General features: G+C 43.7%; 1 protein-coding gene across 2 annotated transcripts in view; it reads left to right on the top strand.

Moving 5' to 3' along the window:
* Positions 1 to 19,373, top strand: part of KALRN (kalirin RhoGEF kinase) — a 464,195-nt gene that overhangs the window by 150,653 nt on the left and 294,169 nt on the right. For both annotated transcript variants that reach the window (XM_050976704.1, XM_050976705.1), the window contains exons 2-3: positions 4,610 to 4,684; positions 14,939 to 15,053. In XM_050976704.1, coding sequence (XP_050832661.1) covers positions 4,610 to 4,684; positions 14,939 to 15,053 — 190 coding nt within the window. The remainder of the gene's footprint in view (positions 1 to 4,609; positions 4,685 to 14,938; positions 15,054 to 19,373) is intronic.

Below are 19,373 nucleotides of genomic sequence, written 5' to 3'. Positions count from 1 at the left end.
AAGAAACTTTATGCCAAAGTTTTTAAATAGTCAAATCTGTTCTGAGAACTATGAGAATGTGGGCTGCCTTTCCTGAAACATTGCATGGGACTTGGGATGAACAACTCTCGCTGAAGGCATCAGGAGCCAAGTGATTAAGCCCCATGCAGTGCTCTGACAGGAGGCCTTCTTCTTGCCTACGCATACTTTTTTTAAGTATAGAAAGTATTTCCATATTTCCAGCAGCTGATCTTTATTTGAAGCCAAGAGCTGCATTTTTCAGATTAGAGCTGAAGCTTTTCTAGGAAAAGCCACTCTGGAGCAGACCATTGATCCATCTAGCCCATGACGGTGTCTCCAGCAGAGACCCTGCACTCTGCTTTGAGAAAGAAATGCTCAAGCTCACAGGGCTCTCTCTGGGGATAATTTATTTATCACTCCAAGAGTTAGATCTTGGCTCTCACTTCAAAGTCTGCAGACTTACTTTCTTTCCGAAACTCTTGCTTATTTTATCAATCTTTACAGTTCTCTGGAGATGTTTGTTGTTTGCTGATCTCCAACCTGTTCAGGAAGCTTCTTGAGCTGCTGACCTCCCTGTCCTTCAGCAGGGAGCTCTCCAGGCCAGTTGGGGCATTTGTGCAAGGAAAAAACAAATTTTCTCAATTTCAAGGTTGCTGCATTTACCGTGGAAGCATGCTTTAAGCTTCTCAGCTCACCCATCTGGCTGCTCATTACAGCATCTCATCTAAAACTGTGAGCTGCTTCTGCCACCCTGGGAATCCCTGCTAAGAGATGTTCTGTGCACGTGTGATGCTGCTCTGCCTTGAAATGTGAATCAGCCATGCTGAGGATCCACTCTTAATTCTTCAGTGCTTCCAAGAACATGTAATGCTGTCAGCTGCTCAGGCTGGCATGCTGTGCTTTCTTCTTGGGTCACTCTTGGGAGTAATAAAAGTTTGTGGCCAATCATAGTGTCCCTGCTCCGTGCAGAGCGCACTAAGCTAGGATGTGATGAAGGTGTGAGGGGCTGCAGGGTGGCCAGGTCACAGCACCATGCTCTCTGTGCCTCTCTTTTGGTAAAGAGGTGGTTGCAGTGCTCGAGCGTCTTGGCAGATCATGCAGGTGGAAAGCAAGAGAGGCTCTGTTGTGTAGTGCCACATTTATGAGGATGGTGAACCAGCAAAACAATGCATGGACAATAGCAGGATGGCTCAGCCTGCCCTTCCTTCATCCCTCTGTCAGTCTGTGTCCATCTGCTGTAGAAGGGCTGTCTGAGAGAAGCAGCAGAGAGGTGTAGGGCAGGCTACAAAGCCTTCGTGTGCATGGGGCTCTGCAGCAAAATGAGATGGTGCTCTGCAGACATGGCCTTGGATCCGGCACGCAAACAAACAAGACAAATATATTAGAAACAGCTGGGGAAGAGGATGAAAATGAGCATCATTAGGGACATGCTTATAATAACTTATGAACTGGGGAATGCATCATTGCTGTGCTGGCCCCTCCTGGAGACAGATTGGCTGTTGCTTTTGGAGTTTTTATTAGAGCCATTGGTTTTCCCATTTATGCATTCCTTGCCCCAGATCTTGCTGGAAACCTGACAGCATGCTCTGAGATGTAGCCTCCAATGCAGGAATTTTGTCAGGAACTGGAGCAACTTCGGGAAGCACTGGCCATGGCTGCCTCTGTAGGTCACGAGGTGCACTTTAAGTACTGTGCATTGTTTTAGCCACTGATCTACCTTTCAGAGCTTCCTTCTTCATCCTGAGGGAAGTTTTGCAGCTCTTGGGCATTATTGTTTACTCCTGGTTGTAGGACAGGCTCACAGTTTTTCAATTCATTCATCATTTACTTCAGAGTGTGTCTGACCTGTCCTGGGCAATACTGAGAAAGGGGAAGGTACCTGCTGCAGCACTGTCCCCGCTCAAATCTTACTTTGCCTCTCCTGTGCCCAGTCAGGACATCAGGGCTAGTTCCAGAGAGCCCCTTGCCTGCAGCCTGCCCTGCTATAGCTCAGGAGATGACCATCTTTTAAAGTCGTACCTTTTTCTCCTGGTCTCCATGTATTTCCTCTGTGAAATGCAGTCCTTCCTTGAAGGAGAGTGTCTGAAACTGGCCTTCAGCCCTCAGTATGGTGGGTTCTTGCTAAGAAGTACTTATGGTGTGCTTTACATATGCCCACTGGCTTTTTTTAGCAGTGTTCACAAAGATTTCAGTTGTACACTGTCTGCTGTGCAGTTGGGTGCCTCAGAATTGACTTTGCCATTTTCCTGACATATTTAACAAATAGTGGGGAAAACTCAACTTGCACTGACACAGAATCACAGAATTTCTAGGATGGAAGGGACCTTTAAGATCATTGAGTCCAACCCATGTTGTAACAGCTCAACTAGGTCGTGGCACTAAGTGCCACATCCAGTCTTTTTTTGAACACATCCAGGGATGGTGACTCCACCACCTCCCTGGGCAGATGATTCCAGTGTTTGATCACTCTTTCTGTGAAAAACTTCCTCCTTAATTCTAGCTGGTATCTCCCTTGGCGCAGTTTGAGACTGTGTCCTCTTGTTCTCTCTGTTGTTGCCCGGAGAAAGAGACTGACCCCCAGCTCACCACAGCCACCCTTCAGGAAGTTGAAGAGAGTGATAAGGTCACCTCTGAGTCTCCTTTTCTTCAGGCTAAACAATCCCAGCTCTCTCAGTCACTCCTCATACGGTTTGTGTTCCAAGTCCCTCACCAGCCTTGTTGCTCTCTGGCCCTGTACTCCACTTGAGTGTCTTCAGACCCTTGTGATGTGTCTCACACATTGGCTGTTCCTATTTGCGTCCTGGTTGGATGAGATGCTTATATACAAAGCTTCTTGAATTCCAAATGATGCCTGTGGCTGAGCACTTCCTAGCTTTGATGTGAGAACTAGCCACAGCCTGGAATCTGAGGGGTTATTCTTGTTAAGAGGATAAGTTAATAGCAAAGTCTCATATATTTAACACAGAGTGCACAAAGTCCTGTTTACTTGAACACAGAAAGAATTCAGCAATCAGGGCTCATTTCCCTGGTCCCAAAACACTTTATTGGCACAATGCACACTTAAGCCATCCTCTGGGACTCTGCTGCAGTGCCTGTTCAAAATGCAGTTATGCTGGTCTTGGCCTTGTATTGAATTACCTCACTCCTTTGAGTGCTAGTTTTCACTAGCTTAAGGCTTAGCTGGTGAGCTTACACATCTCCTGGGGCTGAGTGTCACAGAGGTGACACCTGAGAGCAAGTGGGGACACAGAGAGGTAGCTGTAGCCTTTGGTCACCAGGGAGGGACATATTTACATGTACAAGACAGCCTTGTTGCACAATCTGACTGTGACTGGCAAAAACCAGTAACTTTACCATAATAATACTTAACACTTGTAGATCAGCTGCAGGTGAAAATAGATGTTTTGGTCTTTTTTCCTGTCTGTTCCAAATGTCTGCATGGATTGAACCACTTTGCCTTTGCAGGCTGCATGTTGGCAGCAAAAGGTGACAATGTAAAGGGGGAGCTTTTATCCCCAGTCCCACTTTCACACCCAACTGGTCAGGTACCATCTGCTATGTTTAGCAGGCAGGGTGTGATGGCTGCAGCAATGTTACCCAGATTCTAGAAAACTGCTTAGTGAGAAGACTTTCTTACCCTGGCACCATCTCAGAAGAGTGGTGGTTACTGCCTGCCTGTGAAAGGCAGAAAGTGAAAATACAGGGTTTCAGATGTGTTATATTCTTTGGTGAGCTGGAACAAATCTAAGGCCATATGGAAGATCACTTGTCATGATGGCTTTTATTCACTACCCAGTGATGGATGAGTTATTTTTCAGGGGAACTGCAGACGTGTCCTTCAAACCCACCTTTTCTGGGAATGGCAGAGTCTGGCTTGCTCTTGGATAATCCCTTACTGCTGGCCTTTTGCAGAGCAGAGGGATGGAGCCTGAAACTGGGCAGCTCTGTTCCCAAGAGAGTAAAAGATTTCTTGGGTGAATATTTAGGATACATGAAGTAATTTGGTACTTCAGGGAAAGGTAATGGCCTGTGCAGATATGCTTCATGTGTAATCAAACAGCATGAATTACCTGAGAATGTGCTGGGGCTTCAAACCACTCGTGAGGAGCGTGTCCTCCCTCTGAGTGTGGTCCCACCTCAAGCCATTGCATTCCAGCTGTGCTATGCACAGCAGAAAGGGGCAAAGGGGAAAAGCTCTGTTTAGGCCAGCCCCTGTGCAAATCTGTCTCAAAGGTTGATGCTAAACGGATGTGTATATGCTATAATGTTCCCTGCAATTTTGCCTGGCTATGTTCAGAACAGTGAAGGAAGAAGGCTCCTGGCTTGCTCTACAAGATGGGGATCTCCCAGGTGATAATATTGTGGAAAAGGCAGCAGGGATTAATCTGGTTACTTGGTGGGAAATTGTAGGTACACAGTTTGTGCTCATTGGGAGTGGGGCTGTGGTGAGCCTCATCCCCAATGGGTACAGCTGTTAAGAGCAGGTGAACAGCACTGAAGGTAATGAGCCTTTCTCCAGTCTGGTTTTGAGAAGCATGGCATGTCCATGAAGCTGGGAGCAAGAACATGCTCTCTTTTAATGTGACTTTCCTGTTTTTCTGTTTTGCAGGTTCTTTTCGAAATGATGGTTTAAAAGCTGCTGATGTCCTTCCTATACTGAAGGAGAAAGTGGCCTTTGTGTCAGGTGAGCACATCTTTACTTGATCCCTCCAGCCCATCGTAACCACTGTCTGCTGGTCCTTATGATGCTGCAGAATCTCAAGGGACTGGTTTCATGTTTGAACTTGGTAGTACCTAAATTAGCTCTTCTGCTAAGAAAAGGGCTGTATGTGGACCAGAACTATCCAGTAATACTCAGAGCATGGGAAACTGGTCCATGTTCATTTTCTTCATATTCTGAGGCAAGGGTAAATGAGCAGCACAGGTAGGATGAAAGGCAGCTGCTTAGCTCCAGCCCAGTCGTGGGTTGTCTCAGCATGAAGGACAGTTCAGCGATCCTGCCTTTGGTTCAAGGTCAATGAATAGCATTCAATTCCTGTATGTAGGAAGCAGTCAGGCCTATAAATCACTGCTGTTCCATTTACAGTCCCAATCAGCTTGCAGTTAAAAGTACCATTGATCCTGCATTTACATAATAACTCAGATGCTCAAACTTCTCCTACCATTCTGTACGAAGATTTACAGCCTTCATTCAGAAGACAATCTCAAGGATCTGGGGGTGGATGAGGACTAGACAATATGGAAGAGGCTTTGAGAATAGCTTGGATGATACTGCTTCTGGTGTGAATTACAACTTGTCAGTGAGAGGGGGAAGAGAAAGTCTGAAGCAATCAGAATCTTACATGAAGTCACTCAAATTGGCAGCATAAACCCAGGGTATTTCCAGTGGCAGCATTTCTGATGATTACAAACTCTTCAGGCTGCTTGCAATGAGAAAACCTCCATCACGAACAACCAGCTCCTCTTATTTGCAGTCTTTCCTTTTATGCTTCCTTTGTCTCCACAGTAATGCTGGCTGCAGAAGGGAGGAGGTTGCACCAAGGCTGTTTGGTGCCTGGATTCTTCCTCCCTGGCTCTTTCTGTGGGAGTTGAGCCCCCAGTCCCATAAGGATGGGGTTCATCACTGTGCTGAGCCATGGATGTGTCATCCAGGCAAGAAAAGCTTTCCCCTCTACTCATACCTGCTGTGAGATGTCTTCCCATATTTTAACAGTTAAATACCCTGCAGATCACAAGTCCAGCTGTGACTTGGGGGAACAATTTGAGGATCTATAAGTACTAACTAAACTTTTATCAATTACATGAAAATACAAGAGTTTGAGGGAAGCTTCTGAAACACCAGAAGTCTTTTGTGAAAACCCAAGACAATTCCCACAGTACTAACGTGCAGGAGCACTTTATCTTGCACTGCAAGAATGCTGGATGCTGCTGAATGTCCTGAAGTGTTTTACATGGTTGGCTTTCACTGCTCCAAAGAGGGGAGCATAGTAATAAAACCACAGCGTACCTGCACACTTGTTTGAGATACAGAAGCTGAACTGGGTGCTCTGGGGAAGTGAAGGGGAGGAATTTTATGCAGGGACTGTACTGCAATTTAGTTCTTGGCTCCTGCTGTTGCTTTGCATGGAAATGATTGCGGGATCATTTGGTAATTCATGGAATATTTATTAATGACAACCTGTCTGGATTGTTTATGTAGCCCCTTCCACTGATGGTGCCTGTGTTCAGCTCTGAGCCAGAGGGTCTCACATCAAATCATCAGCTCGTTAGACACTGTCCTGTGCCAAGCCTGCCTTGTGGAGGGGGGGTTAAATAAGCAGTGCCAGCACAATCCCCCAGGCTTTCACACCATGATCCGCTGCAGGCAGGGTACAGCTTGCTCCATATAGACTCACCAGCCTCCAGACTTAGATCTGCTCAAAATGTGCTGTTCCTGACACAGCTAGAGGTCCTAGGATTTACACCTCCTCTTCATGGTCTCCAAATGCAATGACTACAGGCAGCAGGTCCCTTTGCAGGCAGAGCACTTTGCTGGTGTTCACTGCAATAGCCCCAGCATCCCCTTCCAGCCCACAATGTAAGTACTGCCCAATGTTTCCCAGGACTCTTGTAATAAAGCAGATTAAGAAATTGATTTCAGCATTTCAGCTGATGACTAGGTTCTTTTTAATTAAAATGGAATAATTTCCTAGAGTATTCTTTAAGCACAGAAGGAAATTTTTGGCAAAAAAGAAAAATCAAATACCTGGGTTTTTCCAAGATGAACAAAAAAAAAAAATTCTCTAGTTAGCACAGAGTCTGGGAGCACATTGTGTTTTAACCATGCTTCCTTGAGGAACAGGAGAGTTTTATTGAATCTTCTTCAGAGTTTAATACTACAGTTAATTTTAACGATAACAGTACAGTAAAGTTGTCAAGGAGATTCTCCTTACACCAGCAGAATTTATCAGCACACACGAAAACTCTCAGCTGAACATGTCAGTTACAGAGTTTATTGCTTGTCTCATCAGCTGTGGCTCACCAGCTTGTTTGTCTGTGATTCAACAGGAAAATTGCAGAGGACGCACAAGGCCCTTCAGGCAGGGGCTACGCTTTGCTCTGTGTTCCAGTGTGGTGGATGCTACACACCTGGACCCTGCAAAGCCAAAGGGCAGAACAGGCAGGCAAGGCAGAGCAGCTGCTGCCTGCTCCAGAGCAGGCACAACAGGACCTGTCTGCACAGCCGTGTCATCTCAGAGGAGCACTCAGGCCCTCACAAGTGCACTTAATTTTAGAGTTGACATACAGATCTGTCTGGGCATGGATTCATCCAGCCTAACTGCTGTCTGGGGCTCTGTGCCTGGCACTTCCCCTCAGCTGAGCCAGCAGCAGGCGCAGGGCTCTGCATCTGCATCCCTGCACTGCAGGAAAGTTGAGGGGTGGTGGATAATAGCAGGACTTTTTCCTGGAACTGGTTCTTGGTTTCTTCCAGTGATCTCATCTATGAGCTAGGCTGAACCTGAACAAAGTTCACATGTGTGTCTGAAGAATACCTGAAAATCCCATTCCTTGGCTCCCATGCAGAGCAATGGACTGGGCAGTTGTGGGTGAGGCGCATCCCAGCCGTGGCTGATTGCTTCTGTTGCTGGTCTCCTGGAAGGAGATTAAGCAGGGGGCTGGCAGGGGGAGGCTTTGGCCACCTGCTTGTTGTCTAAACTCTAATAAAATCTTGGCTTTGCCTGGGTGGTTCAATGTGTTGCTTCCAGCAATGGAATGGCTTTGGGAGCCATTAGGGAATGAGTTGCAAGCCAGAGACTGATTTTTGTATTCTAAGAGGGAGATGAATGCTGAGGAGAAGAAATAAAACAGGTTGTAGATTATTTTAGGTGCTTTTTTTTCAGTGAGAGGTGGTGAAATATTTTGGAAACTGGGCTTATAGTCTTTCTTGGGAAACAGACGCTGTTTTAGAAGAGTGGTGTAAGTTGGGGCGTTGTTCAGCTGCTTGATTATATTTATGGTAGATTTTCTATTGATCAAAGCAGTATGGAACGAATTATATGAACTTTCAGGAAGGGGAAGGGAATTTGTTACCATGTTACCTTCCCATGCATGGAAATTTTCATGCACTTAGGCTATAAAAAGCTTGATAGTTGACTTATGTCATGGGTCTTGCTGAAAGCATTTCCCCCCATCCCACCCAGAAGAGTTGCTCAGGATCCTTCCCGGTATTTCCGCTCGCTGGAGGGCTCGGAAAAGCGGTGGCGCGTGGGCTCCTGCTGTCACCCAGGTACTGTCTGCTCATCTGCCGAGGCAGGAGTACAAAGGAGGAGGCTGGCCAGGTTTCTGAGAGCGTGGTTGAGCACAGAGGAATCAGCAGCAGAAGGGTGTAATAAGCTGGTGAGCTGCTGCAGCTGTGACAAGCAGAGCTCTCAGCTTGTGTCTGCAAAGCAGGAGGGTTTCCTGTGGGCTTTGGGCACCAAAAGGGCACAGAGCAGGGAGAAGTGGCTGCACTAACAGCTCAGCCACCTCCATCCTTTGGTAGTCCACAGTCCCCAACCCCACATCTCGGGTGGAGCCTTATGTTCTGGGTCACAGCAACATCTGAACATGACTGGGAGCCTTAAGAAAAAGCGGCGATTTCCTGAAAGGTCTTTCAGAGAAGCAATTTCACTGTAAATAGGTCTAAAGGACAGCTTTACAATTAGGTTCCACCAAATTGAGGCCAGTGGCATTAATGAAAGAGGAAAGCTCAGAGAATAAGACACTGACCTTCCCAAAGGCACCACAGGTCACTTAGTGCCAGAGATACCGCATGTGGAGGTGCATGTTTTTTCTTTTTCTGCAGTAGATGCATTTCACTCTGAGAAAGGGTTAAAATGAGACTCCCAGTGCTTCTGGGAACTGAAAGAGTTCACATCCTGGTTTCAGGAGGTCACAAGTGCTGATTTGTGGGCACTGGACTTTGTATTGGGTTGGGGATAAAATTAACCAAAATACTGAATTTTTAGACGATGTAAGCATTTTGTATTTGCACGAAAAGTTTTGATTTAAAATAAAAGTTTAAATTCTCCTTTTCCTCTGGAATGGAAATTTCAAATGAAACATCAACAATTCTTCTATATTTTGTTGCAGAAAAATATCTTCCTTGTCATACCATTTTCTGGTGTAGTTTGAAATCAACAGAGTTCAAAAAAGGGAAATCTGCTATTAAAAAGACATGGTATTCCTTGACTATTTTTCCATGCTTGTCTCAAATGAGGAAGAGAAAGAATGTGTTATCAGGCTGAATCTATCCTCTCTTTGTTTCTTCTTATTCTGTACAGCTTCCAGCCCTGTGCCCTGGGATGTGGGTTTGGAGTCTGTACCACTATCAGCAGTGACTGGCATCGCCATGTGCTGTGGCTTATTGGCCAGTATACATTTAAAATTAAAGAATTATCCCAAAATACTTGCATAAAGCAGTGAAAATTAATTACAAGACACAATAGTTTGTCTCTTCAAATCCATGCAGTGGCTTTGGATGTATGCAGAACAAATCTAGTTGATAGGAAAAGGGATCGCTGAGTGGCTGCTCTGGGTATCCCATCTAGAGTGTTTGATTTGCTCTGCCAGGAGATCCTCTGGTGAGAACAATTAGCCTTTCTTTTGGGGTCATTAACTATAAGTGTAATGTCATGAAAGCTTGCCGTTAGAATTTGATTTGGGGAATTGACTCTCAGACATGGATGCTTTGAATAGCAGCACTGTGGATGATCAGGCCCTGGTGATTGCACTAGAACTGTGTTAATTGCCTTGTTGTGGGAGCTTAAATTTCCATCACTTGTACTAGAATTACCTGATTGGAACCAACAGAACTGGAGGGTGGTCACACAGCTAATCCTGTGTGTGACCCTTGCAACAAATTAGTCTGTCTTGAAGTTGCGGGAGTTTTAGTACAGAAGTCTGCTCACAGTAAGTCCAGTAGCGAGCAGACTCACAGAGCTCAGCTATGACAGAGAAAGGAATGTTATTTTAAGACTCTGGATACCAATTCCTTGATACTTTCCTTTCCTAGGAAGTCTGTCAATTAGATTTAGAAATCCAGCGTGTATTGTTTATCACTGTATTGAAGCGCCTGACACCAGCTGAGCTCCGTCTGTCTCCTGGCTGTCTTCATTATAATTCATTTTTTCACCATATTTTGGACTGAAATACCTGATGAGGATTATTTCAGCTCCTCTGGAAACTCACTTATGGTCTCAGTAGAGTTTCAGCATCAAGATTGATCAGCTTATGATCTGCAGGGTCAGATGAAGTGATGCATTCACTTGAACTGCAGTAGACATCTGAACAGGGGCCAGAGACACCGTGTGCTGCTCCTGTTTCCGCTGCTGCTGCGCTGCAGGATGTTAGACAAGGTTCTTGGGAACCTTTACATGTGTGGACATTTGCCTGTGTCTCTGGCTAATCCTGGTGAATTAATGCTTATGGAGGGAGTGCAAAAGGAAGCAGAGGGTTTGAAACCCTTAACTGTGTATCTCTGCAAGCAGGTAAGGATTGAAGTGGAAGGGCTGATAGAACTGGAGAGATGCAGCTTGAAAACAGAGCTTGATAAAATCATTATCGGCTGTATACAAGTCTGCATTAACGGAAACTAATAATTTCCTGTCCTCAGCAGGACTACACATAGCTGGAATTTCAGCTTATTGTGTATTAACAGGGATGGCTGTGCCTCAGGACACAGAGATTTTGAAATTGGTAAAGCCTGTATGCAGAATTTACATTACTAACACTTTGGGATGACCAGCTTGGCTTAGCTGTGGGCAATTGGGACCACTGTAGGCAGAAATATTTGGGCCCACCACTAAGATGTTCAGACAGCTGCCAGAACAGGGATCCTGTCACTGGAGTCTCTTTCCTCTTGGTTGCAGGCTTGACTGGAAAAGTGGTCATCAGAAGGCCACTAACTGTGCTGCCTATCTGCATGCAGGTTTCTGAACTTTCTTTAAAGTTTCCTTTTAGTGTGGTATGCATCACAATGCCTTGTGCCATCACTGCAATGTCCCCTGGATGATTTGTGGAAGAAGAATTATGTGATCTTACTTCTGGGAATAAACCCTGAATTTAGCCATAGGTTCTTACTGGATAGAAGAAAGGGAGATGGGAAGAACTGGCAAAGAAGCTACTGACAGGAAAGGCTATCAACAAAGGATTTTGTAGGAGAAATGCAAGGCGTACATGGCTAAATATTTGTTCTCAGTGTACTCTTGTGCCCTGAAGAGCATGTGTTTTTCTAACTCTTTTTTTCCAGAGCACTAATAACCAGACCATCTGTATGCCTCTCTAAATCAGAGCAAAGCTCATGAAAACCCAACTTGAAAAACAGTAAGAAATTATCAGCTGTTTGTTTTAGCATTTAATAACTGTAATTAGCAAACCTAATGACATGTTTGATTATTTCATCACTGTTCTTCAAGTCCAGGGGGAGGCAGGAGATGGGACTTATTGATTAGAGCAATTGAGACTCCTGGCTTCCTTCTAGTTTTTATTGTCTTTTTAAACAATGTGCTTAGTAGCTCTCTGAAGACTGTGCATGTACAATTGGTGTGGAGATCATTGCTGAGTTGGGGCAGGATTTGGCTCCCTGAGTGGATTAGTAACAAGCAGAGTCTCGAGCGCTGTGAAGCTCCAACACAGTGGATCAAGTCAGAAAACCTCATTTCTTCTCCTGATTCTGGGCTGAACTTCTTCCCCTCTTAGTACTTTAATATTCCCTTCAGTAAAAAGATAATAATAAAGAAAAGGAATGGTGTAGACAGACTCCCTGCACAGCCAGTGCCAGAAGGTTGTTTTCTCTTCCATTGAGTGTTGCTACTTCTTAGCAAGCTCCATTAGAGGAGATGAGCATCCTTATGTAGGCATGTTCGATGGTGGCAATATCCCCTTCAGTATTCCTAGAAAAGCAGAGATTTTGAGTCACAAAATGTATAAAAACTCTGCATATTATCAGTATTTAAGAGAGTAAACCGCAGTTACTGAACTCTGCAAGTTTGATGGTGAACTAAACATACAGTGTTTAATTAGTGTTCAATAGTTTGGTTTAGAAGAAATCTGATGTTTCTTTATACAGGCTCCTGGTACAATTGTAAATTATGTAGGCATTCATAAAAATGATTAATTTCTCAGTAACTAGGATTGCATGGACTTGAAGGAAGCAATTGAAGGATTCTAGTATGTATGATGTATTTGTAATAACTTCACTCTATTGCTCAAAGCCTAGAGCTGCACTTTTATCACAAATGAGAAACATTTGTTTCTAAACTTAGCATGTCTTGGTATTTTACCCAAGTCTCCTTGTTTCTGTGCGCTGTAAGACTAGAAGGAGTCAGTCTGGGTGCTTATTTATCCTTCCATCATCCAGAAACGTCCAACTGGGTCAGCATGTAACCTTCCTCCTCCAATGAGAATTAACCCATTTTCTCTGGTCTGTCCTGGTAACTTCTTACCCTGTGCCTGAGCCTTATTTATCCTGCTCCCCTGAGGACAGTTTAGATGAACTGTTGAGGGATAGTTTTTATCCTGAAGCAAAGACAGGACAGGAATGTTCTGGATCCTATTTTCTTTTCTGTAGCTGAAATCTTTGGGTTGCTGTTACTGAAAGGATCAAGAATTTTCTGACTTAATGTTTTCAGCCTACCAGAATTTGCACAGGTTTCTATTTATTTATTTTGTAGAGCTCACTTTGGTGGAATGGTAGGTGTTAAAGGAGTCCCTGACCAGAAACAATTTTTGGTTTACGAAGCCAAGGTGAATGGGGAGCGTCAGAGTGATTAGTGCTGCTGGGCTGTGGGAAGCTCGTGGCCCTTTCCAGGCGTTTCATATCCTCAGAGAGGATTATAAATGTGGGCTTGGATGTCTTCTGATCTCAAATCTTAGTGCTTTTCCACCTTGTACAAATATTTGAATTATTGTGAATGAAGGAGAGGGAGCCTGAATGAGTAGCGGGTAGCATGTTCTTCTGGGATGCAGTTCAAGTTGAGGTCTCTGCTTCAGCAAATATCTGGAAGCTCTTGAAAACCTTGGTTGCATCTAGATATGATGGGAAATGTTTCAAAACCTTGAAAAGCCTCTTGTGTTGAAAAAGTATTTCCCTCCAGCTTTAGTTACTTGTATTGATTTGCCATTCTATAGGCTGGCTTGCTTTTCTGTTGGACACATATCTTGCATGATATAATGGTTTGGCATTGATGTGCTGTGTGAAATAATCTCAACAAAGGGAAAATGTACTTAAAATGAGGAATCCTTTTTTTCGTAAAAAGGTCTGAAGATGAGTTATTTCCTTGTTATGTCCCCCCTTTCATGCTATGTGGCAGAGGCATGGATCTGCCAAGGTGACACTGAATTCCAGTGGACCTTCATCACCTTCATAGTGCAAAGCCAAAGGCAATTAGAAAGCACAGAGATTTTGGTGGAGATTAGGCAGGACAGTTTTTGTACTCCATATGTACTCCTGTCTGCATGAGGGCTCAAAATAAAGATGACATCTGTTGTTTGCCTCTCCATTTGTATCCCTGGACAATTGAGACACAACCTAGCTCCAATGGAGACTGGCACAATGTAACCCTTCAGATGCATGGCATCCGCTGAAAACCATGGGTGCCAGTGGCATCTCTTTTTGTATAGATGAAGTTTGTGTAAGAAACTCTGTCTTGTACAGGCAGCAGTGCTGTAGAAAACTATTCAGACAGATCTTAGCAATTAAAAATTATCTGTATTTTAAGTAAAAGTATATTTAGTAACAAGAATGTGGCAGTAGCAGAGACTGCAGGTGTCCCAAGTTCCTAATGAGAGATCACAGCGTGCATCAGTGCCAAAGAGGTTCATGTCCTTGTGTAGCTTTTTCTTCTTGTTGGCCAAGTTAATTAGCTCAGTAAGCACATGGGTTTCCTTTCTCAGAAGTGATATTTCTGTTAAAGGGATTATACTTTCCATTGAGAAGTGCAAACTCATGTGCATTTTTGCAGCTTGTTTGCGAGGTCCTTGCAGTTCTGTACTAGCTTTTGGAGCTCTAGTTTAGCTGTAACTTTTCCCTAGAAAAAAGTGCAAACATGTATCTAACCACACATTTCCTGGAAGAAATTCTGAGATAATATGTAAAGAAAGAACTAAACATTGAATGAGGTACTAGATTTCAGTTTCACTCTTCTTAAACTTTGTTTACAGGAGAGAATAAAATAAGGTGCTGCAAAATAGATTATATTTGCCCCTGTATTTGTGGTTGTACAGTTCAGGGTAGAGTTATTCCTTTCATGGTAATCCTTTAGATAATTGTTGTAAAAGACAAAGGGCCAGACACTGACAGTTTAAAATAAGTGATTTTTAAGACAGGAAAGCTATAGGAACTCACACTGCCCACCCCCCCAACCCCCCCAATATTCTGATTGCCAGCAACACTTTATAAATAAAAAGCTTAGAAGACATGAACTTCTAATCAAAATTTTAATTCAAATGAAGTACCTGATAGATTAGAACATTGTGCTGCATAAACGTTTCTGGGGTACATCGCTTCAAACTGGCAGGATGTGGTAAACTATCTTGGAATGAACAGTGCAACACACTCAGCAACAGTGAAAAATGTTTTCACTTTCTTGGTGCTGACCAGCTTAAAACTATCCCCACAGTAGGATTTCAGTAGCATCTCCTGCTTGGAGTGGCAGATATATTAGATTTGATGGGATTAGGTGAAAGAGGAAGTGCTAGTAGCAATTTTCCTTGTGTGGGCTTTTTTTTTTTTCTTATATCTCCCATTTGTAGCTCCAGCAAATGCAAGCTTGTCTTCCTCAATTAGGCAAGTCTGAAAGCTACAACGGGTGTGCAGACTCTTAAATGTGCTGTAATTTATATTTATCAATTCAGTGCACGTAGTTTTTTTGATGTGTGCTTCCTGTCTGATTTTGTAACAATCCTTTATTTTCCACAGGTGGCCGAGATAAACGAGGTGGTCCGGTCTTGACCTTCCCAGCCCGCAGCAATCATGACAGAATAAGGCAGGAAGACCTTCGTAAACTTGTGACTTATTTGGCCAGCGTGCCAAGGTAAAGCTAGAAAGAAAACACTTGAAAGCTTAGGGTGGATGGGTGGGTGGGGAACTTGTTCTTGGCAGTTGCTGATTTCCAAGTATTAACATTTAGTACCTTGAGTTCTTGGGGCGGAGGAACAAAAGTGTTCCCTTCCTCCTCCTGTGTGCGCTCCGGTGGTTTTTATGGCACACGGGGCAATGCAGGAGCCCCAGCGTGGAGGCAGCGGGAGCAAACCTGAGCTTCAGGCTCCTCACAGCCTCGAGGAGCAGCTCTCATTGTCCATGTTTCTGTGCAACTCTTTTAAAGGAGTGCAAAGGCAGGAATGCTTAGAGATCTGCAGTTAAATATAGCAAGCTGGAGAGAGCCTGCTGTCTGTTGTTGCTTTTTAATACCTTGTGGGAGGTTTGGGAGAGCTGGGGTAGGGGGCTGTAGTTGCTGGGGAGAAGAGAGTGCTTGTACAAGAAGGCAGATCTTCCTGCTCCAGTACTTAATGGAGATTTCTCCAGGCTGGGGAAGGAACATGGGTGGACCAAAGAGGGAGCTTTCAAAGAAAGGCATTTCAAATTGTTCTGAATGTAAACCACCACCTTTCCCTGCATTAGCCTGTGTTTGCACATTGAGAAGTGTGGAACAGAAAGCAGCAAGAGTGATCAGAGATCTTGAAAATGTGGCCTGTCAAGGAAGGATTAAAAGGGTAGAGGTTGTTCAGTCTAGAGAGTGAAAAGCACATGAAAGCTTTTCACTCTCTAGACTGAACAACATGAAATGTTGTGATGCTGCAAAAGAAAAGGGTTTGTAGAGAGAAGACAAACAAATGTGTTACACCAAAGCAAGTAAAGATTAGGCTGGATATGAGGAAAAGTTTTCTAATGGATTCCCATTAGCGCTATAAGACATCAATTTTTTTTTTCTTAAATCCTTCTGTTGCTGTATAGACAAGCCTTTGGCATTGATATAAATGTTATGGAGAGGGTATGGTAAATCAGGAGGTTATGTCTCCCAGTTCTTCCTAGTCCTGTTTTGTCTGGTGCAACAGCTGTGAACTTGCTGCTCTAGGAGGGAAACGTGACCGCAAACTTCATAGATTTGGCACGTGGGATTGTATAACCTGTGTGGTGTAAAGAAACACTGAAAACTCATTTTCCCTCAACATTTTGTTCACTTTAACAAGGGCAAGCAGCAGAGCTTTCAAACTTATTTATGTTTTGGAAACAAATATAAGGAAGGAACAGTTGGAATTCCTATCACTAGCTCTCAGTTCATGTTTATTCCAAGATGAGTGCTGTAGCTACTATCCACATCAGCCATCCACCAAAATAAACCATTTCATTAGCAGAAACTCTGAACAGGATGTCAGAAGAAACTGCTTGAATGTTGAGTGCTAAAAGGAGACGAGTTCTCTGTGTTAGCTGAAAAAGCAGAAATTCTTTAGGAAAAAGAGACTGTAATTTATCATATTGACACCAGGATAATAATTCTTTCTTTATTCTTGGTGCATTGGTTTCTGAGTGAGACAGATTGCTCTCCACATTGATACTATCTGTCACTTAACCCTTGTTTTATATCTTAATGGAGGGGGCAGAGGTGGTGCAGTGCTGGGAGCTTGGTGCAGGTATGAGATTGGTGATGAAATGTGATGATAGATTAGGGTAAGTGAAACCAGGGTCTTGCTAGCAGTTTTCAAAATTTCTGATTCAGCTTTCTGCAGTTCCTTCTTCAAAACCAGAATAATAATGTGGGCTTTCTGAAAGCCGCTATGTGTGCTTGAGTTAGAGCAGAATAGTGAGGGCTTTCATGCAGCTGGGAGGCACAGTCAGGCAGGTGCCTGCAGGCAGTGGGGTTTCCTGTGTGGTTGAGGATTACTGCCTGGGGGTGAAGATCTAGGAACACAGCTTGTTTCTATCCTGAAATGGTAACCTTTCAGTCCACAGTGCCTGGGGTAATTTAAGGCTCCTGGAAGGTTCAAAAGTGTGATCCTGCAGTTTTGAGTAGGAGGAGGCGGTTGTGAGTGGGTATCTGACACTGTGAACTAATGCAGCCCTGGTTCGGTGTCCTACGCTGGCTCTTTAAGGCACATCACAAGGTCCTTTTCTCTAAGCAGTTCCACTGTAATTAGTTACTAAGGAATGAAGACACTATTCATTGCATGTAAAGATAATTCCATGGATGCCAAGTTGCTACCACTGCCATTTTCTGCTTGGTTTACATTTGCACTAATGCTTTCTGGGTAGGCGAAGCTGTATTTCTTGTGACTCAGGATAGCTTCTATTTACATGCAAATTTAAATGGATGCAATGTTTAGAAATTTGGAGGGCGTGACTGAATCTAGGATAAAATGGTGTTTATGATCAGGGGAGCTGAGGGAGAATTTTCTGGCCTTGCTGAAGATTTTATATTTTAACACCAGCGCAGTGCCATCTATTCCAGTAAACTGAGCTTTGATTTATGTGTGCGTAAATGAAACTAGCACCAGGCCAATCTCCTCTGCGAGCCCTTTGGAATTACGAATTAAGTTATGCGTAGGCTATAGGAGGATAAAAAGGAGACAGAATATTATTAGGCTGAGTTATCTGCTCGCATGGTGAAGCAATACGATGAAGGAAATGTTCTCTGTCAGCTAGAGTGAACCTTCCGGCTGAACACCTCAATCTGTTCTGGAGCCAAGATAAGCAATCTTCTGTGCTCTCTGCAGAGGGGAAACCCGAGATGCCTCAGGGGCCCGTGTTTTTAAAGACATCTACTTTTTATTTGTGCTCTGTTCAAAAAGCTGCTCAAATGTTTCCCTGTTCTGGGGGACATCCAGGGTGTGACAGCAGCAAATTGTTTCCAAGGGCCAGCCCTGTGTGTTTGAACAGCTCCTCAGAGCTGCCCAAACTGGATGAGAGGTGCTAGGAGCAGTAAAACAACTGCAGTGTCCCTAATATAATAATTAGTTGAATGACGGGGGCTTTGTAAAATTAGAAGAACAATACAGGGGATGGCAGAATGTAGCAATACTCACCCACACTTGGATTTATTTTAAGCTCTTCTCTGGTGACCTGTGGTACTGTGTATATTAGCTCCTTTGGCCGGGAGTAGTGCGAAACTCATTTTTTTGATTGATAGGAATTAAACCCTAGAGCTCTGCTTTCTGTTATGTGATCTTAGCATAGAAGGAGCTTTTGAGGACTTTCTTTTTTTTTTTTCCTGGAGGCTATTGTAGAGCTACGAAAATAGCCATCTATTTAAAAAATAACACCAGGGACGTCGTACCAATTTTAGTAACTAAATATCTGGTGCCATCGATAAGATAATTATTGCACCATACACTTGTTTCAAAATACAGCAGTAAAAATGCAGTGAAGCTAATGAGCCTAAAGGAGATGTAATATTTTCTTCAGATATAATTTAACAAATAATAAGGTATTTTGGACGAAGGGGTTCATTAGAAGTAAACAACTGACCTGAGTGCTGGTGAATTTGAGAGTGTTTTGCTGCTCTGTGGCCAGTTCAAATCCAGCCTCTACCATACGTGGTATTTGTGCGTTATGTTTTTATCACTCTGTTAGGAACTGGGGGATTTCTGTTGAAATATTGGTGCTCTTATTTTGTCCTACTGAAAGGCTTCAGAGCTCACTGATGTGTGTTGCTTCCCGTGTCCCGTTACTGACCACCTTTGGGCCAAGTTACACATTCACTGCATGTTGGAAATCAGCACTTCAGAAGAGGATCTCTGATCTCCAGCTGTGTTAATAACCTGTTGAGGCATTTTATTCCTGGGTGAGTGGGCAGTGGCTATAATTGATGTTGAAACTCTGCAGCAAGTGTCTACAGCTGCAACCTTGGAAACTCCCATTTACCAGAAGCTGCTAGAAAATGTGTACTTCCTAGAAGTGCAGAGAGAGTGACAAGAGCTGTCAGAGCCTGGAGAGCAGGAGTTATGAGAAAAGACTGAAGGTGTTGGGGATGCTTATGTTAGAGAAGGAAAGTAAAGTGATCTGTTAAAATACACTCTGCAAGCCCGAGCTAAAGTAAACAATTTAGTCTCATTGTACATGGAAAATGGGACAAAAAGAAGGTGATTAAAATCACAGATTGAAGAACTGGAACAGGTTTCTGTATCCTCTCCATCTTGGAGACCCTGTTAGGAGGTGTGTCAGAAGAGACCCAGGTCTTGTCACTTCTGTCTTGCCACAGAGGCATAAAAACAACAGTCACTCCAGCTTTTGTGATACTGTTTTGTATAAAGATGTGGGTTTTTAAAATAGATACACAATTTCCTATGTTTGTTTTTAAATCAGCCCAAACCTAAGGAAAATGGGAGGGCTGTGGTATCTTATTGCTTTCTCTTGAGCT

The sequence above is a fragment of the Serinus canaria genome, chromosome 7 (genome assembly GCF_022539315.1).
Source record: "Serinus canaria isolate serCan28SL12 chromosome 7, serCan2020, whole genome shotgun sequence".
Lineage (NCBI taxonomy): Eukaryota > Metazoa > Chordata > Aves > Passeriformes > Fringillidae > Serinus > Serinus canaria.
Note: the sequence above shows the minus strand (reverse complement) of the source record. Positions and strands in the feature narration are given on the sequence as shown.